This window comes from Danio rerio, chromosome 17 (assembly GCF_052040795.2).
Source record: "Danio rerio strain M-AB ecotype USA chromosome 17, GRCz13ab, whole genome shotgun sequence".
Lineage (NCBI taxonomy): Eukaryota > Metazoa > Chordata > Actinopteri > Cypriniformes > Danionidae > Danio > Danio rerio.
Genome location: NC_141037.1, coordinates 11,178,144 through 11,201,491, shown reverse-complemented (window position 1 = coordinate 11,201,491; position 23,348 = coordinate 11,178,144). Strand labels below are relative to the sequence as shown.

At 36.1% G+C, this 23,348-nt stretch overlaps 2 protein-coding genes across 5 annotated transcripts in view; both read left to right on the top strand.

Annotated features, from left to right (window-relative positions):
• The first annotated feature begins 345 nt into the window (after positions 1–345).
• zgc:109986 lies at positions 346–12,715 on the top strand. Of its 2 annotated transcripts, NM_001020545.1 has the most exon segments (8): positions 346–524; positions 2,695–2,816; positions 5,018–5,156; positions 8,096–8,217; positions 9,665–9,775; positions 9,869–9,975; positions 10,590–10,689; positions 12,125–12,715. In NM_001020545.1, coding segments are annotated over 8 exon segments (921 nt in total). In that variant the 5' UTR covers positions 346–427; the 3' UTR covers positions 12,248–12,715.
• A 2,011-nt stretch (positions 12,716–14,726) lies between these two features.
• baz1a (bromodomain adjacent to zinc finger domain, 1A) overlaps positions 14,727–23,348 on the top strand; it is a 28,925-nt gene continuing 20,303 nt past the window's right edge. For 2 of the 3 annotated variants that reach the window (NM_001365144.1, NM_001365143.1), the window contains 7 exon segments: positions 14,727–14,851; positions 15,154–15,289; positions 18,944–19,219; positions 21,135–21,284; positions 21,379–21,480; positions 21,579–21,666; positions 21,762–21,896. In NM_001365144.1, coding sequence (NP_001352073.1) covers positions 15,177–15,289; positions 18,944–19,219; positions 21,135–21,284; positions 21,379–21,480; positions 21,579–21,666; positions 21,762–21,896 — 864 coding nt within the window. In that variant the 5' untranslated portion in view covers positions 14,727–14,851; positions 15,154–15,176. 3 annotated transcript variants of the gene reach the window in all.

The following is a 23,348-nucleotide window of genomic DNA, read 5'->3' as shown; positions in this document are numbered from 1 at the left end:
TATCATTAAGATTAGTCTTAATATACTGCTCATTTAAACTGTGTGCGAAATTAACATATTTTTGTTCATAAAAATTAGATGTTATTCCTTGTGTATTTACAGATATTTGTGTTTAAATTAGACATGAGTCGAAATATTAAGGTGGTACATCTGTAAATAAAATAGATATAATTATTAAACAAAATAACTGCATTTTTAACTTTATGAATTAAATTATAATGAACAAAATAGTTTCATAATATAATATATACTAATATATTTCTTTTGTTTTTAGCACCTGTCATAAGTTTGAAGTCGACGCAATGTACAGTTCTACCTTAAAAACACGCTCTTCTCTCTAACGTTACTGTAAATCAGCAGATCCATGTGTTGCTCGCATTGGTTTTGATTGTGTTTGGCGTAAATCAAGTTTCTGTAGCTTGAGTCAATGAATTTTAACGATGCTAAGAACGAGATCCTCCAGGTGTTGTCCAAGACGGAGAGACAGCATCTTCCAAAGCTGTTAGAATGGATGAAAACCTCGGGTAAATACATAATTTCGAGGTTTTGTTGTTGTTAAGTCGTCTGTTCTGTGTTTCCTCGGATCTTGGTGGGTAATATTTACGACAAGGTTCCACTGATTAACTTCGGAAGATGCATTGAGTAACTTTCACAATGACCAAAACATTTGTTACAGTATTAAAGTACATCTGCTACATTTTTGTCTGTACTAGGGCTGCACAACATATCATTTCATCATCGATATTGCAATGTGATCTTACAGTTGAAACCAGGAGTTTACATACACTCTAAAAAATAAGATGATTTTTTTAAAAATCTCTAATGGTAAATCGTTTACTATGTTAGGTCCGTTAGAATTACTTAAATGGTTATTTTTAATCCTGGAGAAATCCTCGTTAATTCATACATTCATAAAATGTATGCAATACATTATTCCAGAAAAATTGTATGCAAATAATGCATTTTTATTAACAGAAAGCACGTGCATAGATAAACATAATATTTCAGTTAACTTGTAATAAACAATTAGTTAACATTTTAGTTTAAGTACCAAATTCTCACTATTACTGACAATAATACCTGTTTATTATCAAGATATTAGCTGTTTATTAGTATATATTCTGCATGATCCTATTCTTCATCCCTAATCCTGTGTGATACCTAAATCTGACTACTTCCAAAGCAAATTAGAAGGTTATTGAGCTAAACATCATACTTAATTTTTTATTGATAGCAAGATTTTTTCCCATTGAGTTGCAGCTGGTAGGGCATCCACTGTGTAAAACATTTGCTGGAATAGTTGGTGGTTCATTCCAATGTGGCGACCTCTGAAATAGAGACTAAGCCCAAGGAAAATTAATGAATAGCAAGAATTGTACCTTGAAACAAAGTGTGACAAAAATGTATTATTATTAACATGATTAAACAAAAGGAAGAGCTGAAGTGTTTATTTGAGCAGAGTATTTTATCCTAATCACACTATTATGTCTTTCTATTTTTTTAATTCTTTTAAAACCTGTTTAAACACATTTTAATAAGTTTTTAATAATTTTTATTCTTTGTTTTCAAAGACAGTCAAACGTTTTCATACATTTCCTTGTTTTTTTAGCTTTGCTTTTAAACTGTATAACTTAATAATGTTTTGGGTATCCTTCCACAAGCTTCTCACAATAGTTTGAAGTAATTTTGTCCCATTCCCCCTGACAGAATTGGTGTAAGTGAGTCAGATTTGTAGACTGTCTTGCTTGCACAAGCTTTTTCAACTCTGCCCACACATTTTCTATAGGATTAAGCTCAGGGCTTTGTGATGGCCACTCCAAAACAATCACTGTTTGGATTATTTAATAGCAAGAATTGTACCTTGAAATAAAGTGTGAAAAAAATTTACTAATATTAACATGAGTAAACAAAATGAAGAGTTGTAGTGTTTATTTGAGCTCATTATTTTACCCTAATCGCACTGTTATGTCTTTCTATTTTTTCATCCTTTTAAAACATGTTTAAACACATTTTAATCTGTTTTTAATCTTTTTTATTCTTTGATTTTAGTTTTTATGTTTGTTTATGGATATTTTTGTTTATATAAAGCACTTTGAATTGCCATTGTGTAGGCCTGTTACGTTATATAGCAACAAAACTTATTGCAATGAAATGATATTACTGTCATTTTAAAACCATTTTGACACTATAATAAGATCATAGTGCTAGTACGCTCTCCCAATCAACACATAATAGATTATTCTTAAGAATTTTTCATTTAATTATAGTCATTTGAACAATTTAATTAGGATATGGAAATCAGAACGGCAAAACATATCCTAAACAATTATATAATAATAAATGTTAACAGAAATGCCCAAGGTAAAAAGTAACAGATCTATTTTCAGTCATCAAACATCAAACATAAAAAACACATTTATAGTAAATCCTAGAGTGTGTTTTTTTTAACCATGACACTGACACCTCTAATAGAAATGGAGAAGCTACGCTATCAGCTAAAATGTGGTTAGAATTGATTTGTGTTTATGGGAAATATATATTGCATCACCAAAAATGATTGAGGACATGCCCACATGTTGTGCAATAAGTCGATATATTGATTATAATGACAGGCCTACCATCATGTATGAAATGTGCTTTGTAAATCAACTTGCCTCGCCTAATCACCTAATCACTTTTCATCTACGTTTTCAGATGACCTGGATGATATCCTGGTGGATAACCAAAGTGTTATTCTTCACAGTATTGCAGAGGATCTAAGAGCTTGCCTTCCAATGGAAGCTATGGCTCCTTCTGAGACTCTGGCTATGCAGAAGGTTTGTGCATTAGGTTTTTATTCATTTACTCTGGCATGCATAGGCCTGTCACGATATCTATTTTTTGTCGAATGATATATTGCACCAAAATATATATTGTGATAAACTATATTATTGTCATTTTAAGACCATTTTATGCCACTCATTAAATGATACCAGATTAACAATATACTAAAATCACAAGGCAAGTACACTCTTCCAAAGAACACATCATATTTTATTCTTAAGAATATTTAGTTTAATTATAGACATTTTAACAATTTAATAATTATATTCAGTTGAAACCAGAAGTTTACATACACTCTAAAAAAAGGAACATAACAATTTTTTAAAATGTCTGATGGTAAATCATACTAAACGTTTACTATTTTAGGTTCGTTAGGATTACCTAATTAATTTACATTTGCTAAATGCCAGAATAATGAGAGAATTTTATTTATTTTTTATTTTTTTGGAGAATTTTTATTAATTTCTAGACAGTCAAAAGTTTACATACATTTCCTTGGTATTTTTTTAGCTTTGCTTTTAAACTGTATAACTTTGGTCAAGTGTTTTGGGTATCCTTCCACAAGCTTCTCACAATAGTTTGAAGGAATTTTGGCCCATTCCTCCTGACAGAATTGGTGTGACTGAGTCAGATTTGTTGTCTTGCTCGCACAAGCTTTTTCAACTCTGCCCACAAATTTTCTATAGGATTGAGATCAGGGCTTTGTGATGGCCACTCCAAAATATTCACTCATTTGTCTTTAAAGCACATTTTAACTAATTTGGCAGTATGCTTAGGGTCATGGTCTGTTTGCAAGACCCATTTGTGGCCAAGTTTTAATTTCCTGGCTGATGTCTTGAGATTTTGCTTCAGTATTTCTACATAATGTTATTTCTTCATGATGAGAAGGTTGCTGGGTCGCTGGTTTGAACCTCGGCTCAGTTGGCATTTCTGTGAGGAGTTTGCATGTTCTCCCTGGGTTCGTGTGGGTTTCCTCCGGGTGCTCCGTTTTCCCCCACATTCTAAACGACATGCTACAGGTGAATTGGGTAGGCTAAATTGTCTGTAGTCTATGAGTGTATGAGGGTGACAGGCCCAGACGACAGGCCGGCTGGAATGTGTAAAAAAAGTTGTTATCATATGGACAAGTTTTAATGGAGAATTTGTTCCAAAGAGCCGACCCTGCAACCATGCGGGACTAAGGCCCAAGAAGAAGAAGAAGAGTTCTTTCTTCTTGATGCCATCTATGCTGTGAATTGGACCAGTCCCTCCTGCAGCAAAACAGCCCCACAACATGATGCTGCCACCCCCATACTTCACAGTTGGGATGGTGTTCCTAGGCTTGTAAGCTTACCCCTTTGTCTTCCAAATGTAACACTGATCATTATGGCCAAACAGTTCCATCTTAGTTCCATCAGATCACAGGACATGTGTCCTGAAATTATTCTTTTTCCCAGTGTAATTTAGCAAATTGTAATCTAGCTCTTTTGCTGATTTTGGCTTGTTGATTTTTTTCCATGTTGTCACACGAGGAAGCAGTGTGTTTGAGGTTTTCCTTAAATACTATTCTACAGTTGTGCCTCCAATTAACTCAAATGTTATCAATTAGCCAATCAGAAACTTCCAAAACCTTGACACCATCATCTGAGCTTTTTCAGAGGCATAATAATCTTATTGTATGTAAACTCGACTTTCAAGAAAAGGTTTAACTATTTCTCAAAAATAACAGAAACACATTTGATAATCCTAACGTACTTAAAATAGAAAAAGTTTAGTCACATCAACATCTGACTTTTTTAAAAGGTTATGTGCCTTTTTATACAGTGTATGTAAACTTCTGGTTTCAACTGAATTCTATCCACATATCCTAAATATATAATAATAAATGTTAACAAAAAAGTGTAAGGTAAAAAATAACAGAGGCTGCAATATCTGCTACCATGGTCTACCAGACACCCTTATGAAAATATACTATAGTAATTTGTAATAAATACTATTGTTTTTAACCATACTGACATTGACACCTCCAATAGAGATAGAAATGTTGCACAGTCAGCTACAATGTTGCTAGAATTGGTCTTTATGTATGGGGGATACATAGTGCATCATCAAAAATGATTGAGGTCACGTCCATGTGTTTTGCGATATAATGATTATTGTGACATGCCTATGCACAACGACATTGTTAGATTCTATAGCGTGCTTTACATTTAAGACACAACAGAAAGCTCATCCCACTGTGCATGTGGATGCATTCCTATATGATGATGAAACTGTGGATTCGTTGTGTGAGGAGGGAAAAATGAGTCGCACCTACTGCCTCAACTGTGGATCACACAGAACCGCACCGTTGGGTGAGTGTTTGCATGAATACTATATGCTATGCAGGTAGTGCTGTGACTATAGTGATCATATGGACAAAATAAAAAGTCTGTCATTTCATATTATGCTCTATGGTTTATTTCACAAAGGATACAGTTTATTGTTATACTTTATCAAAATTTATATGAGTGCAATATGCAACACAGGCTAATTGTGTTTACGTTATCCCCTATACATTTCCGGAGATTGCTAACTATGTAGCCAGAGGTACGTCTTGCTGCATTTTGACATATCAGGACAAAAATCTGTATAATGACATGGGTATGACACAGGTATTACAAAAAGGAGGTGAAATATAAGGACATTGGTGACGTCCTCATTGCTCAAAATGCTTATAAATCCTAGAGAATGAGTTTAATCAGAGAGTAAAGCTGCACACAGTCTCTTGTGATGGTTGGGTTTAGGAGTGGGGTTGGGTGAGGGATATATTATATACGGTTTGGACAGTATAAAATGAATGGAAACCTATGTAATGTCCCCACTTTTCACAAAAACAAACGTGTGTGTGGGTGTGTGTGTGTAATTTATAATTTTTTTATAATTTTTTTTTTTATATTTGTACATTCTTAGTCAAAGTTTGCCCTGAAATCTGATCACATATAAATGAGTCAGTTTAATACATATACACTTGAAATGTAAAAAAAAATGAGTTGTCTTTTACATCTCGTCATGTTTTTTCCTTGGAATAATATTTTTAAAGGAGCTATTGACATGAAATTGAACCAGATTTTGGTAAAAACCCAAACAACACAAACATGAAAGTAAATCAAAACAATCTGAAAAATGAGTTATGTGTACCTTGCTGAAAAATCCAGCTTAAACCAGCCTAGGCTGGTTGGCTGGTTTTAGCTGGTCAACCAGGCTGGTTTTAGAGGGGTTTTGGCCACTTCCAGGCTGGTTTCCAGCCATTTCCAGCCTGGTCTTACCTGGTCAGGCTGGGAGATGACCAGCTAAAACCAGCTTGACCAGCCTAGCCAGGCTGGGAGCCCAGCCAAAACCAGCTATGTCCAGCTTAAACCAGGCTGGTCAAGCTGGTTTTAGCTGGATTTAGCTGGTCATTTTCCAGCCTGACCAGCTAAGACCAGGCTGGAAATGGCTGGAAACCAGCCTGGAAGTGGCCAAAATCCCTCTAAAACCAGCCTGGTCAACCAGCTAAAACCAGCCAACCAGCCTAGGCTGGTTTAAGCTGGATTTTTTTGCAGGGTAATAACAATGAAATGACACAAGGAGAAAGTACTGAAAAACTGAAATGTATTTAATACTTTATATAAAAGGCTTTTTTAGTGATGGCAGCTTAAAGACGCCTCTCATATAGAGAATGAAGTCACATCAGTTGCTCAGGTGTGAGTTTTTCACAGACTTCAACAGAGTGTAAAAGTCTTGATGGTTTCGTGAGTCTCGTCTGGTGTTTTATATTGATTCATGTCTTGCTGAAATTTCCACCCTGCATAGTTTCATCTTCATCATCCTGCTAATGTAGATGTTGGACTGGAGAAACTCATTCATTTACACTGAGGAAGGGCAGAGGGTTTCTGAAGAACTAATGAGATTTCAGCTGCTGTCTGGGTTTTTACTGCCTTTCAACACCTCACTATCTTCACGTGTTTAATACTTTTTCCCTGCGTCATTTCATTTTATTGCACATAAGATCATTTGTAAACTAATTAGATTTGTTTTATTTGAATATATGGATTTCTTTGGTTGTTACCAACTGTCACGTTACGGGATCGAAACGGAAACAAAAGGTGCGGATCCAAGTGCAGATTTATTTACAATAGTGCAGCAAACAGAAAAACAAGGTGTCCGGTGTTCAAAAAATAACAAAGTAACAAATAAACAGCAAAACAAGAAAATACAACATAAATCAGGATCAAGAACAGGGCTCAGGAAACACAAACTCGATATTCAAGACTTACTAGATCACGGAGACAAGAAAGACAAACGACGCAGTGACGAACAGTGGGAAAATGGTAGTATAAATAGTCCAGGAAATCAACAGGAAACAGGAACAGCTGTGATGGCCAATCAGTGGCTGTTTCTCAATTCCAAGAACGCAGAGAACGAAATTGCGTTCTTGTGGAGAGCGGTCTTGCCAGGTGTCCTCGGAAGAACGAACTCAGGAGACCGCGAGGGCAGAGAATGCGTCCTTAAGGAAAGGGGATGCTGCGTTCTTCCTGATGGTCATGTGACCTTCACGCGTTTTAAATGGAAATTATTTAAACATTACAGCGTTCATACAATGATTTATTGTTCCCCCCCTCTTCAAAATATATACTTTGCATAAAAACGTTATCAATATACTCTGCACAATATAAATAAAACAAATTTTAATATAGAGCGAGTTCGGTGCTCAAGTCTGCATCGTTGCGTCCTCGATATCAAGATCACATCCGGGAAGTTTCACGCGTCCTCCGTACTTGCGGTCTTGAGTATTGGAACTGAACTTAGGCAGCTGATGATGACGTTGCACGAGAACACGAGGACGCAAGACCGCTGAAGAACGCATATTAAGAAACAGCCAGTGTAAGTGAACGGGGTGTAATGCGTGTGGTATGTATGGACTTGTAGTTCTTGGGCGCTGTAGTTCACTCTCAGAGTCTGTTGAACTACAGCGCCCTCAGGAGGTCACTGACAGTCATGACACCAACATCTGATGAAAATTTCAATTCAACAGCACCTTTTAGAAATATGTTTTCTGAGAAAAATGGTGACATGTTCAATACTTATTTTGCCCGTTGTATATGACCATTAATTGATTGAATTTACAGAAATGGTACAATATTGTGTTATCAGGATTTGAGATTACTTATATTGTAATAATAATGAGGCTTTTGTCATATCACTTAGCCCTGTATTTCATACAGTAATAAAGGAACACAATAATATATTTGATTTTCTAATGTTTTTGCAGAGTTCATCTCACATTCATTCTCAATCCCAGAGCTCCAGTTCTTATTCCACAACGTTCTTCCAGAACTCACTGGAAAACTGGTGTTGGATGTGGGATCAAGACTAGGAGCTGTGCTGTTCGGGGTAAACTGCTGATGATTGTGTGTTTACCTAAACCATATTATCACTTGTAAATTAACTAATGTTCATAGCGAACAGAGCAATCAGGGGTTAAGAACTTTGAACTACCAGGTTTAAATCTACAGCCTTACCAGCACAGGGCTCTCAGTTATTAACGTGGCATATGCACAAAATGGGGGCGGACATGTGCGTATGCCACTTACCATGCAAAGTTTGTGATCTATAAAAACAAATTTGACTAGAGTACATCTGCAGCTGTACGTAAACTGTTAGGTAATCATATTTAACTTAAATTTGACTCAATTAAACACTTTAAATTATCATATGAGCCATAATCATCAATAAGTTAATGAACAATGTATCTGCCATGAGCTAATGTTTAGGTAAGATTTCTATGCAAATGTTTATAATTGGAATACTAGCTGCACTATTTATATTTACATATGCCATAGAAGGCTACACTGTAAAAATATCTGTAAATTAGCAGTTTTCTTGTGTTTTGTGATTCATTTTTTTCATTCATTCATTTTCTTGTCGGCTTAGTCCCTTTATTAATCTGTGGTCGCCACAGCGGAATGAACCGCCAACTTATCCAGCAAGTTTTTACACAGCGGATGCCCTTCCAGCCGCAACCAATCTCTGGGAAACATCCACACATACACTATGGACAACTTAGCCTACCCAATTCACCTGTACCATCTTTGGACTGTGGGAGAAACCGGAGCACCCGGAGGAAATCCACGCGAATGCAGGGAGAACATGCAAACTCCACACAGAAACGCCAACTGAGCCGAGGATCGAACTAGCGACCTTCTTGCTGTGAGGCGAACGTGCTACCCACTGCGCCACTGCGTCGCCATTCATTTTTTTTGTTTATTATTATTATTTAATGGTTTTGCATTGCATTATGGGACCTTGATCTTCCAACAATTCTTAACCTGTAAAAGTTCTAAAAGGTGACTTTTGTGAACATTTTAACAGTTTAAAACATCCCTGCAGGTGTGTGGAGGCAAGTTGGAGCCCCTCCAGGACTTGAGTTTGGACACCCCTGGCTTAGTTCCCTTATTCATCAGGGGTCACCACAGCGGAATGAACCGCCAATTTATCCAGAATTTGTTTTACATAGCGGATGCCCTTCCAGCTGCAACCCAGTACTGAAAAACATAACTCTTATACACTTTGGCCAATTTTGTTTACCCAATTCATGTATAGCACATGTCTTTGGACTTGTGAGAGAAACTGGAGCACCCGAAGGAAACTTTTCATATTTACTGCAGAAATAAAAATGCATTAACTAAGAGCTTTTTATCTTAGATTTAGACAAAATATCATATATAAAAAAACAGAATAAATGTAAAATGGATCTTAAAATGCAACTATATAAATCCAGAGAGTATTTTCTGTTGGTCTCTTCAATATTGCCCTAGACAGATGATTTCTCTCTTTTTAGGGATACCTATACAGTGCTGCGTCTCAACTAGTCGGAGTTGAAATGAGTTCAGAGTTTGTCAAGCTTCAGTCAATGGCTGTAGAGAAATATGGCTTCAGTGACAGAATTCAGGTAATCTGTCATACTGTTGTTGTTTCTTTTTTCCTTGCTGGTCATTGTTTCATCATGACAGTATGTTTATAGAGATGTTCAATGTGCCCGTAGGTGATTCATGCAGACATTCGCTCTCAGATTGCCTTGGTGCAAAAAGCAGATGTTCTGATCATGAATAACGTGTTTGAATACTTCATGGAACCAAGGGATCAAATGCAGTAAGTTCAAAGTCTTGTTTGTCACCATGACAAAATTAACTTTGGCATATCGCAGATTTTCGTATGTAAGATTTATTTTTGCACATATATATATTTTTAAAGTGAATGTGCGCTCATAATTCATTCATTCATTCATTCATTTTCTTTTCGGCTTAGTCCCTTTATTAAACTGGGGTCGCCACAGCGGAATGAACCGCCAAATTTTCCAGCATATGTTGGCCTGGGTTTCCTCAGGGTGCCCCAGTTTCCATAGTCCAAAGACATGCGCTATAGGTGAATTGAATAAACTAAACTGTCCTTAGTGTATGTGTGCGTGTGTGAGAGTGTATGGGTGTTTCCCAGTACTGGGTTGTGGCTAGAAGGTTATCCGCTGTGTAAAACATATACTGGATAAGTTGGTGGTTCATTCCGCTGTCGCGACCCCTGATAAAAAAAAGGGACTAAGTCGAAGGAAAATGAATGAATAAATTAATTAATATCACAGAGAAGAAGTTTATTACACCTTTAGTTTCATGCCTGCTTTCATGTGTTCTCTTTAATAAACCAATAATGAAATCAATCATAAAATGACTGTCTCTTATAAAGACTAGCACTAAAATGTTTTCTTTTTCCAGGGCTTGGCTGTATATTAGTCAAAATTTCAGAAAGAAAGGTGCTCTGTTGGTGACTGTACCCAGCATTCAGGAGGCACTTGGTTTACTTCAGGATGCTGCTGTGAGTAACTTTATATCTGATATTACAGAATAAGGGTTCGTCTCACTCAGCTCTCTTGTTTAGTGCTCAGAACACTGATCAGGGATTCAGACATTTTAAGGGCTGTCTCAATGGGGTATACAGTGCATCTGGAAAGTATTCATAGCGCTTCACTTTTTCCACATTTGTTTTTTTGTTACAGCCTTATTCCTTATTCCTCAACATTCTACGCACAGTACCCCATAATGACAATGTGAAAAAAGAGTTTTTGAAATTGTTGAAAATTTATTAAAAATAAAAAACCTGAAAAATCACATGTACATCAGTATTCACAGCCTTTGCTTAATACTTTGTTGATGCACCTTTGGCAGCAATTACAGCCTCAAGTCTTTTTGAATATGATGCCACAAGCTTGGCACACCGGTCTTTGGGAATTTTTGCCCATTCCTCTTCGCAGTACCTCTCAAGCTCTATTATCAGATCATTTTCAGATCTCTCCAGAGTTGTTCAATAGGATTTAGGTCTGGGCTCTGACTGGGCCACTCAAGGACATTCACCGAGTTGTTGTGAAGCCACTCCATTGATATTTTGGCGGTGTGCTTTGGGTCATTGTCCTGCTGGAAAATAAACCGTCGCCCCAGTCTGAGGTCAAGAGCACTCTGAAGCAGGTTTTCATTCAGGATGTCTCTGTACATTGCAGCATTCATCTTTCCCTCTATAGTCTTTCAGTTCCTGCTGCTGAAAAACATCCCCACAGCATGATGCTGCCACCACCATGCTCCACTGTAGGGATTGTATTATCCTGGTGATGAGCGGTGCCTGGTTTTCTCCAAACGTAACGCCTTGCATTCACTCCAAACACTTCAATTTTAGTCTCATCAGATCAGACAATTTTGTTTCTTATGGTCTGAGAGTCCTTCAGGTGCCTTTTGGCAAATTCCAGGCGGAAAGAGGCTTCCGTCTGGCCAATGACTTCAGTTTTCTCTTCATTTAACTAAAGAAAATGTTGGCACATGCAACTGTTAATTTCATCAATGCATTGTCAGAGCATGTCAATGGGCTGTAGTCATTAGGCTATAAGGCTAAGTAGATCATAAATGAACATTAAGTCTCATAAATGAACATTGTTGGCTACAGAACAGTCTAACAAATATTTATAATTGAATAATTGTTGAAATGTTGCTTGTACATGAAACTAAATCTGTATCTATAATGTACTTTAATTAATCTTTTTCACGTTTTACATTGTGGATATTCTCATGTCACCATCAGTATACTAATATATAGTGAACCAAGGCCTTTACTATCTTTAGCAGCGTTGGAATTTTTGTACACAACATACTGTTTCACTACCTCATGAGCTGATTGAGACGCACCCTTGGTCTTCTACTTGTAATTAAATACACAAGCCCTTCATAAGATTTCATGAAACCCAATGTTTTATTTTCTTTCTCAGTTCCTAGAAACATTGTCGATCAGCCAGTGGATTGAGGAGATACCTGTCGATTACAGTGTTTATCTAAAAAATGACACGGATCCAGATTCTCTCAAGCAAATCCATCTATATAGAGTACTTTGACACTCAGAGGAGAAAGCGATACACTTTTTGGATACAGTGAAACCAATGAATATGATTGGCCTCCATGAGGCTTTTAACAGGACAAATTCAGTTCATGATTATGTATAGCACTTTCACAATGTAGATTGTGTCAAAGCAGCTTAACATAGTTCTAGTAAAGTCCAGATTTCAGAGTGGAAGTTCAATTAAGTGTGGTTTAATTTTCACTGCTGAAAGTTCAAACACTGAAGAGCAAATCCATCGATGCGCAGCTCCACAAGTCCCAATCCGAGCAAGCAGTGGCGATTTTAAAACAATTAAAAACTAAACCATTTTCATTTGTCAACTTTTACTATTTGCTTTTATTTTTAATACGTTTATACTTTAAAATCATCTGTTGTATTTGCTGTGCATGTCATAGAATATCTTTATGTCACTGCTTCATTTCAAAGCAGCCCTCATTGAGTGATAATAAATGTTTTCCTGTAAGTGTCCTCTTGCTTGGTTTTGTATTTTCTTTTAATGTATTTTTGTGTCCTATTCTTTCTGATGAAACAGGAAGTAGGGGAGGGATTGCTGCATCTGTTTTTTCTTCATTCACTGGCAGAGGTAATGCAGTGGAGACTATTAAAACCATCCATGAGATTAATTTTGCTACAGATTAAAGGCAAAGTCAGCCATGACTGATGATGATGTTTTTATTCAGTCAGTGTTTATTATTTTCAGTCAAATTATAACTTGACTTCTAGTTGATCTTTTGGTAAAGTGGCAGAAGGTCGATTTTTCTGATGAATCATCTGTTGAACCACATCCAAATCATCACAAATATTGCAGACGACTTATTGGAACCTGCATGGACCCAAGATTCTCACAGAAATCAGTCAAGTTTGGTGAAGGAAAATCACGGTTTGGGATTACATTCAGTATGGGGGTGTGCGAGAGATCTGCAGAGTGGATGGTAACAGCAACAGCTTGAGGTATCAAGACATTTGTGCTGCTCATTACATTACAAATCACAGGAGAGGGCAAATTCTCCAGCAGGACAGCGGCCCTTATACTTCAGCCGCCACAACAAGGTTCCTGAAAGCAAAAAAGGTCAAAGTGCTCCAGGATTGGCCAGCCCAGTCACCAGAGATGAACATTATTGAGCATGTCTGGGGTAAGATGGAGGAAGCATTAAAGATGAATCCAAAGAATCTTGATGAACTCTGGGAGTCCTGCAAGAACGCTTTCTTTCCATTCCAGAGATGTATGATCATATTGCATTTTGGTAAAATAAGTGTAATCTAGAGGCCTTTACCTTTCATATAAGCCACTTCTGATACCAAATGATCAACTAGAAGTCAAGTTATTATTTGTTTTTCCTAAAACTTGGATATGCAACAAGACTTTTGTCGGGTAGTATAAATATATATATGCACACACACATCCACACAAAACAAAAAATTCTCATATACTGCTTAACTACTGCCAAGAAGCTACTGTTTTGGAAATTAAAGATATCGCAAACATGTAAACTGTGGCTTGGAGAAATTGCCTCTATGTTAAATTTGGAGCGAATTAGATACTATTTGAAAAGAAAACTTGAACAATTTGACAAAATTTGGAATCTTTTAGTCTGTTACCTTGAAAAAAGCTCTCATATTAATGCATCATTTCTGTAATGTTTTTATATGCTTTGTCATCATTCTGTTATTTCAAACAGGTCTTTGTAACAAGTTTGCTTTTTAAGTGGGTGTTTTTTTGTTTTTGTTGTTTTTCTTTATTATAGATAATTCTCATGTTGTGTTTCCTTTTTTTCTTATTTGCTTCGCCTATGTTTTATGTGGACTTTCTGAATCTGTGTCTCTTCAATAAAACTTTTTTGTCATATATATATATATATATAAATAAATAAGGTTACAGTTACGTTTTCATGGATTGCCTAATTGCAATTTATTTTAGCTCAGGGTCATATAAATCAGCATTGTGTACATTCTTGGAAGTATAAATGTTAATTTAGGTACAGAATTTTTAAAAGTAAAAAAAAAAACAAGCAAAAGTAATTTTATTATGTTCTGCCAAGATACATTTGTATATATTTGTTAAGTTGATACGTACACAAAAGTTTCAGACATGAATGAAAAGCCACTTATCTCCCAATTTGATAGAGGTATGACGAAGTAAAGGTTGTTTACTTTAATGGTTTTGCAAATATCCCGTATATCCGAGAAGCCTGGCTTTGTGGTGGGGACATTTATAACAAAGATGGCGCCGCACTTATTTATCTTTATTTCCAACCACTGAATATCTGTCATCATGTCGCATCAACGCCTATTCAAACATGATAGACAAAAATTGTCATTCAAATTACATGAAGCTTCTGTGGCGGAAAAAAACCCTATTTCTACTTTCCCTCCCACTATTGGCTGTGGGGGCGTGATGGGCGCTCAAACTGACCAATGGAATGACAGAATTGTGCAAACTCCACCCACGGCGGTGCCCGGTGGGTAAGTGAACTAGAGCGGATCAAAACTTGTCGTCAACACGCTGATCCCCGCTCGGAGAAGTGGGACGTGCGCTGCTGATACTCTTGTGGTTTTCTTTCCCTTCCGGAGCCGATTATCTCTTTACATCATAGATTTGGTAATTGGAATATTTACTCGTCTATTATATGGGATTTATTAGTTATATAGGATGAAATAAGTACTTATTATTCGGTTTGAATGGAAAGCGAAACATGTGGGCTGGATTTTGAACGTCACCCGGGAAGCGCGTGTCATTAACAAAGACTGAAGAATATCGTTATTTTTTATACATTTGAAATCATAACGATTTTACTTCGGTCGCTTTCGACGACTCTCACATATTGACTTTTAATGGACTCTTATTAATGTGGTATGTTATTACTTTACGGTTGTATTAATGTGTTTGTTGTTTATTCAAAGTCTCCGAGAAAGAGAAAGAAAAGATGCCGCTGCTCCACAAAAAGCCGTTCGTGAGGCAGAAACCACCCGCGGATCTCAGACCCGATGAAGAAGTCTTCCTTTGCAAATATACACACGAAATCTTCAGGACATACGAGTAAGGAATTGTTATTTTTTATTTCCTAAATGTTGTTCTCAACTTCCTCTTCGATACCAGTCAACAACAGAATAACTGGAAACCAACAACACAAGTGACAGCCCGCTTTAAAGTTTTAATGTTTCGTAAATAAAGCAACTTACGCTTTATATGTACACTGATTTGATTTTTTAAACTAATTTATTAATAATCCTGCAGCTTTTTGTGTAAAATAAACATATTTATTAGTAAGACTTTAGTTTTTCTTTCCTCTATACACCCGGCAGGTGTCAGTTGGAGGCCTTTGCTAACATAGTTGGCCGCTAGTTAGTTAGCTTACTGTAGCCGAGTTAACCACGATATAAAGACTAATATGAATAAGATCATGTCTAAAACTCTCTGTCGATTTGTTATAAGTCTTTATATAGTGTCATATCACGGATGGGATGTCCGCGGGAAGCCCCTGCTCGGGTGTTTTTGGGGTGTTAGCGGGGATGGGGAAGATCTCATCCACACACAGGATGTTGTAGCTTGAAACGTGGTCGCTGCTATTGTTAATGTATCTGGCCATTAGAGGCAGGAGTTTTACTGCTGCACTTTTTGTTTTGATGACACTTGTCATTAGGTTTTGGACAATTGACTTACTGGTCATGAGGGTCTGGAATGGGCATGGTTATGATGACCAAGTAGTACTTAGTTGCAACTATCCGGACATGTTTGTTTTGGATGGTGTTCTTTAGTCTTGGTGTTGATGGCATGTGTATAATCTGTCATCATTTTACAAAAAGTTGTTGTTTGTTTTGGTCAGTGGTCGTTTGGGGTCATCAGATATAGGAAGTAAGATGCAAATTGGCATTTAGCATCATTTGTCACTAATGTCAGATCTGTTTACTGGGCAATGCAACTACCTGATGGTGAATCTTAGATAAAGCAAAACTTTAGTCCTTTGATCTCAAATTTTGTTTAATAGATTGTAGACTAGGAGCCATATATATATATATATATATATATATATATATATATATATATATATATATATATATATAAATAAAAAGGGCCAAAAACCAAACTTGATTGAGGGCTGTGGACCGAAGTTGAATATACCAAACCATATTGCATTAAATTTGCCATGGGTCATTTCCCACTTTTTTGCTAATATTTTACAAATAACTATAAAACGTTGCTTTAAAACATATTTATTAACAATGCAGTATCATTTTTTACATTTTATAATGATCTTACTATAGTTACAACATAAACAATCACATTTATAACACAATGGAGATCAATGCTGAGTACACTAGCTGAGCAGCTCCCGTCTTTGCCTTGATTTGCTCGCCGATGTCTTGTGTATTTACCTCTGTCAAGTGACAGTATTTACATTTTAAAAGTCTGATTCATTTACAACATTTAAATTTAGTTGGCTTTTTTTGTAGCTCCTCAATTAAACAGAGAAACAAAAGGTTAGGTTAAATTGGAAATGACAAACTTTGTCAAAGGCATTCGCCCCAATCAACTCCCTATCATTCTCCCTCTCTTTAGATAAGATGGCGGACCAAACCAAAGGTTACCATGGGCCTACTTTGGGGACCTCTGTTCTATAGAATAATAGAAAGATCTTTTTTTGGTCATTTTTAAAGTATTGACTTTTAGTTGGCTTAGTTATGTCTATTGACAGATTTTAAAAAAAATTTATGATTCCTATTTATAACAAGTTTGAAATGTTAATAAACTAAAGTTAATAGATTTTTCTTAGCCACATATTTTAAATTGCTTGTCAAAAAAAACATCTGTGAATCTAGAGTTTAAATATTCAAAAAATCTTAATAAATGTATAATGAGCAAAATTCAAATGCTATGCAAACAAAAAGAGCAGTATAGAGAACGTGCAGGAATTTTATTGCAGTTCTAAACTATTTTACAAAAGGTGGCTGACTTGCCAAACTGACGGCAAACTGTGCAAAACTTCACTTAATTTTTTCGTCATGTTTTTCGTCCTGCTTTCAAGATGTTAGAAACAGACGCCTTTGTTTATCCTCATAATTTGATGTTGCCGCAATGTTTTCTTCTCTTCACAGTACTGGTTATTGAAAATAATAACATGCACACAACATCCAATCAGATAAGAGGAACCAAAAAGCACTATTGCGTTTACGACTAGGCATGGGCCAGTATAAGATTCTGACAGTATGGTAACCTTGGATAAAAATTTCACTGTATTGTGATAACTGCTCTAAAATATGCTCCTTTTAAATGTCTTGGTAAAAAAAGCAAGAAAAAAAACACTTAAAACACTTTTTTTAAAAGCTACTTTTTTAAAAATTTTATTTTAAGAAACATTTAAAATACTTTGGAGCAGTAAACAAGTCAGGCTAAATAATTCAAATTAATCATTGACTTCTGCTGTCTTCATTAGTTTCAAAAACACAGATTTCTTTGGCACAGGCATCTTTGGTTATCTTTTCTGCTGCAGATACTGTCGTACTAAAAAAAAAACATAAATAAAAATCTTACATATACCCTAGGAACTTTTATAGCAGAAAATTTTGGTTCTTTTAAAACCTTGACTTATCCAAACCACGGTATACCTTAAAACTGGTTATAGTCTCATGCCCATCAACGACATCACAGAGAAGATGGCATTTAAAGGCCTGAAAACACAAACTGTTTATCGATTCTAAGACATTATTTAAAAAAATATTTTATATTTGCATGCAATTGACAAATAGTCGCAGACAAATTAAACTTTAGTGACAAGGCAGCACTGATCAGGCCAGTAACGATTCTCATCTGTCCTGAGCGTCTATCACACTGACCCCAGGCCATTCTTATTGTTGAGCCCTGTCGAGTCAGTTGTTTTTCCCAAAACTTGACGTCTTGACAAGGTTTTATTAGTCATTTAAGTTTTATGAATGGGATTTTGTATACAAAGTATTTTCATCCAAGTAGGGTGTATAGTAAAGGTTATTATATTTTAAATTATTAAAAACTATCAAATGGATAATGCGTGGTGGCAAATTCTAAAGATTTAAAATGACAATTATTATTTTGATGCTGCTCTGTGATCCTTAAATAAAAAGCTTTTTTTGCTCTGTAAACTATTGTTGCTCTGACATTTTAGTGGGTGCCTTTTGTAAAGCATTGTGACAATTCTTTGCTCCAAAACAAACCTACCTCCTTTCATCACTGATTATGATATCAATGTTAACCGTATATTCAGGATAGTTGAGTACTATTACACTAGGGCTGGGCCGATAAACAATATCATCAAATCACAATAAAATTTGTCGATAATGATAACAAGCTCTGGACATTTTTACTTGATATTGATCCCAATCACCAAGGATCAGCCAATCACACAGCAGATATATGCAACAACAGAAATCTATAATTGTGTTGATTTTAGAGATTAACCAAATTTTTGGTCGCCGATTTAATTTATCGGCTGAAATGCTGCATCATCTATTATCATGCTGCATCATCCATTATTACTTTGCCTGCTTGTTTTACTTTCCTGCCAGCAGTATCCGCCTTCAGTCATGGTTGTGATGCTCTTCAAAGTGGAAGCATTAACAGCTTAAATGCAAATGTATATCGCTGTCGTTCAATATAGAAAATTATTATTGAGATTTTTAATTTTTTTTTTTTTTTTTTTTTTTTTTTTTTTTTAAACAGTGAATTCTTTGAGAGGACTATTCTGTGTAACAGTCTGGTGTGGAGCTGTGCAGTGACAGGGAAGCCCGGCCTGACCTACCAGGAGGCTTTGGAGAGCGAGAAAAAAGCCAGACTTAGTCTTCAGAACTTCCCCAATGCTCTAGCCGTCCCCCTCCTGCACCTGACAGCACTTACACACCGCTCACGCCTGCATGAGATATGTGATGATGTTTACGCCTATGTTAAAGACCGATTCTTTCCTGGAGAAATGGTGGATATTACCAGTCGCTCAACCAGGTGAGGTGTTATGATCATCAACATGAAATCACTGTACAGATTGTTGTGTTTCTGTCAGAGCAGCTCAACTAAATCTTTACCTTTTTTTATAATGTCATTGGAATCAGTAAGGCAGTTTTTAAAATGAAAAAAATGTATTTAAGAACATTAATTCAACCATTAAATAAACATTCAGCCATTTGGAATGTTTATTTAGGGCTTATTAACCTAAAGTACATATTTGCTTGATTTTGATATCATGGGAAGTAATGATAACTTGCTCATTTAATGAGTGAACTCTGATTTTTTTTTGTTTGTTTATTTGAATAATAATATTAACCTGGTTTTATGTTTTTTATTGTATAATTTTAGGTCACAATATATTTTACATGACCTTTTTAATGTGGTTTTACAGTAGAAACTGCCCATTTAATAATTATTTGATTCGTTTGATTCTGTTTTGAAATGCAAAACAACTTTTGTGCAGCAGCTGACTTGTTTTTGTTTTAACTGAAGGGAAAACAAACAAACCTTTATCTAGATGTTCCACACTTGTGTTGAAGAGAAAGAATATGAATAGTGATGAACAATAACCCAGCATAAAGAACTGTTTTGAACGGACCATGGCTTAACAGCAGAGAAACACTCAGATGTTCATCGACATGTCTCCACCCTCATCTGCCTCCTCTAGACAAAGCTGTTTTGAAGCTCTGAAAGTCCTTGGCAGCTCTTTATGCAGAATGTTATCAGGTCTCTCAAGACGAGTATGCCAAGCTACAATAATTATAAGTCCGACAGAATGGAAACTTGCCCGCTGAAGGGAAATGTATCCAAGCTCTGTCTTGGACAGGATCAGAGTCAGCCATCATGAGCTGACCTTGCTGTTTGGAGATAGCTGAAAGTAAATGGGTGGAGCTTAAAGAATCCTTCTGATTGGCTGAACTGGTACAAGGAGTTGCCTCAGACATCATCAGAGACAGCCAGACATGAGGCAGCATGGAGTCCCACTGGTAGTCAGGGGGTGGAGGGGGAGTTTTTTTTTTTTTTTTTTTCTCAAAGACAAGTAGGAAGGCTGTGTGTTTAGCTGAGCGTTTCTGTCTCATCTAGTGAGACAATTCGGTTACACCCAAATTGCCTGCATTATTATGTATGGTTGAAGTTTATCTGTATTGAAAGTGGCTGATCTTAAAGAAATAACTGTTTTGCCTTATAAGTTCTTTTCAGAAAGGTTTCGATCTGAAATTGTTGACCAAAACAATGGTTTAATTGTCTCTACAGTGTAGACCGTGCAGCACCGTTCATACACAATGTGGATAAGCTCTAACAAGAACATGTCAGCTAATTTCTCTATTTCATGATAAATACATGTACTGTATTATGAATTTTCTTGGTTTAAAGGGTTAGTTCACTGCAAACTTAAATTCCTTATTTACTTTACATTGTTAACTTCTTTGAGAAGCAATGATGGTTGCTGACACGCATCAACTTCCATAATGGGGAAAAAATGACTACTATGGAAGTCAATGGGTCCCGACAACCAGCATTTTTCAAAATATCTTCTTTTGTGTTCAACAGAAGAACATACCTCAGTAGGTTTTGAACAAATGAAGGGTGAGTAAATGACGACCAAATTTTCATGTTTGGGTGAACTATCCCTTTTATTCAAAAATGCATTTCTCTTGAAAACTAATTATTATATCCATCATCACCAGCAACTAAAAACCCTAAATAATCAAAATTCATTATTTTCAGTGTGTTTCAGATTAAGTAAATCTGAATTATTTATTATTTTTTTCTCACATGCTCACTTTCTAATTGACACTTTATTTTCTTGAATTGTTTACATTTTTTTTTAACAGGTCACACTTCTCCTTTTAAAGCTGAACATTTGCATGCTGAGGAGCCAAATCTATTATAATGTTTCTTTGTTCAACAGGCAGCTCTGCAAAATATTGGAAGTTATACCTCCGTATTCCAATGGCGCAGTCAATGGCCACACCAAACACCGCATTGAGGGGGATTCAATAGTGATCAGTGACAGCGATGACGAGCCCACAGTCACTTCACCCAAAACACCATCCAATGGGTCAGTTCACAAAGCTTTGTTTTAATGCTTCATACACGTTTCCTTGGCTAGTTTCCATCTAAATTGTGTATTTTCATTCCTTGATCGTGTGAAGCAAGAAGAAAAAGGCCATCAACCCATCTTCATTTAAATACAGAGTTCAGCCTGTTAGCCCAGAGGCTTGCGAACCAGTAATAGTAAAAGTTGCTCAAATGAGGTGAGTTGTTGGTTGTTTACTTGTATTTTAAAATAAATACAATATATATATTTATACTCAATGATTTTTTTTTCTTCTTCTGCTGATGCATTTAACAGTCGAAAAAAGAGCATTTTCAGTCGAGACAGATTGAAGCTTTTGCTTAAACAGCATTGTGAACCAATGCATGGGACCATCAGAGTTAAGGTAAAAACAAAAAATTATTAACTTTCAGATGGCTGAAGTTACCTAGTTTGCCTGATTACTGTATTGAAGTTTTTATTGATGTTATTTTTTTGCAGCCATCATCAGCTTTACAATACAAGTTAGCCGAACACAGTTTTTCCCACTTCTTCCCGGACGAGCCCCCAGTATTTACCTTCAGTCCACCAGGGAAGGGCAGAGGTCGCCCTCCTAATAATGCCTCTTCAACGGAGGTCAGTGTTATAGTGTTTTTACTAGGGATGTAACGATTCTCCGCGAGCCGGTTGAAAATCGATTCAAATATGTGACTTCATATTGGTAGAAATGTTGAATGAATTGCAATACATTTTTTGAACGCTGCATTTACAGACTCTACCTGCACATCAGGGGTAAGCAAGAGTTGGGGCAGCAGAGTAAAATGACAGTGGTGAAGTGCACCAGACAAAAAACAAACTGCAAATACTGCAAAAAGAAGTTTACTTATGCTGTGTTTACACCAGATGCAGAACGTGTGAATAAATTGCACGTAAATACATGCGTAAACATTTTGAGTTTACTTGCTTCATTCGTGCGTCAAATTCACTTCACTATAGATGTGGATTCGTCATGGGAGGGGCTTTTGTCTGCCTGGTGACTCCAGCTTAGTTGCTAAATGGCTACTGTGGATTATATTGAGAGTATAGCTCGGCGCCATGTCTGAGTCCGCTAGATCCTTTCAGAGGTGCACCCAGCTCTGTTCATCAACTCCTCCAGAAGCTATACCTGAATGATGGAGGCTTTCAGCGGTGCTTCCGACTGAGCCAAGCCAGTTTGATTAACTGTTGTCCTGTGTCAGCAAAAGGATTTCCCTTTGGGACCCCAACAACAAGCACTGCATCATAATCATGCCCATACAAGAGAAAGCTTGTGATTGGTTAACGTGACGCGAATGTCCACTGAAGATCAGATTTTCAGGATTAAAGATAATTAAATTTAGCAGTTTTTATTTTAATTTATTTATTTAAGTATGACTGTAACACACAAACACTGTTGTAAATATATTAAAACAAGTGCTTGTTTATTGTAAAATTCTTAATGACAAAAAAATACTTATTTGTGGATCTCCTTACATCCAGGTGCAGCCTTCCTGCTGTTGTGGCTGGTGTATTCTGTGAAATTTTCTTACCTCTTGGTTTCAAATGTGGTCCTGAAAAATCTCTGTTTGAAGGGCTATCTACCAGTTCCCCTTAGCCCTACACCTTTAAGCTAAAGAGAATTGGGATTGGGCCTTATCCTGATTAATTATACAAATAATATTACTTATTCACCTTCATAATAATTTTCAACTCCTGTCTTTATCCTACTCAATGTGTTCGCGGAGTCTTAAAGTTTTAAATGTCTTAAAACAAAATGTTATGCCTTACAGTCTTAATTTCACATAAATATTGTGTTGTAGGTCTTAAATCATTTTAAACTGGTCCTAATTTTCAGAAGACCCATCCAATCACCAACAATCCAAGTATTTATATATATATATATATATATATATATATATATATATATATATATATATAAATATATTTGAGGTTTTTTTATTGCAAAGAGATTTTTTACAATAAATTATTAAATTCCCTAATCAGGAAAAAAAAACTAAAAGCAATTATGCAACTCCTCATGATAATAACAGCAATATATCCCTTTACATG

What these genes read in the sequence shown, in the direction of transcription:
- zgc:109986 (XM_087289115.1), top strand. Translation starts at nt 428, where the DNA reads ATGAATTTTAACGATGCTAAGAACGAGATCCTCCAGGTGTTGTCCAAG. An exon ending in AGAATGGATGAAAACCTCGG is followed by an intron (nt 525 to 2,694) that starts GTAAATACATAA and finishes CTACGTTTTCAG; the next exon opens with ATGACCTGGATGATATCCTG. An exon ending in AGACTCTGGCTATGCAGAAG is followed by an intron (nt 2,817 to 9,664) that starts GTTTGTGCATTA and finishes CTCTCTTTTTAG; the next exon opens with GGATACCTATACAGTGCTGC.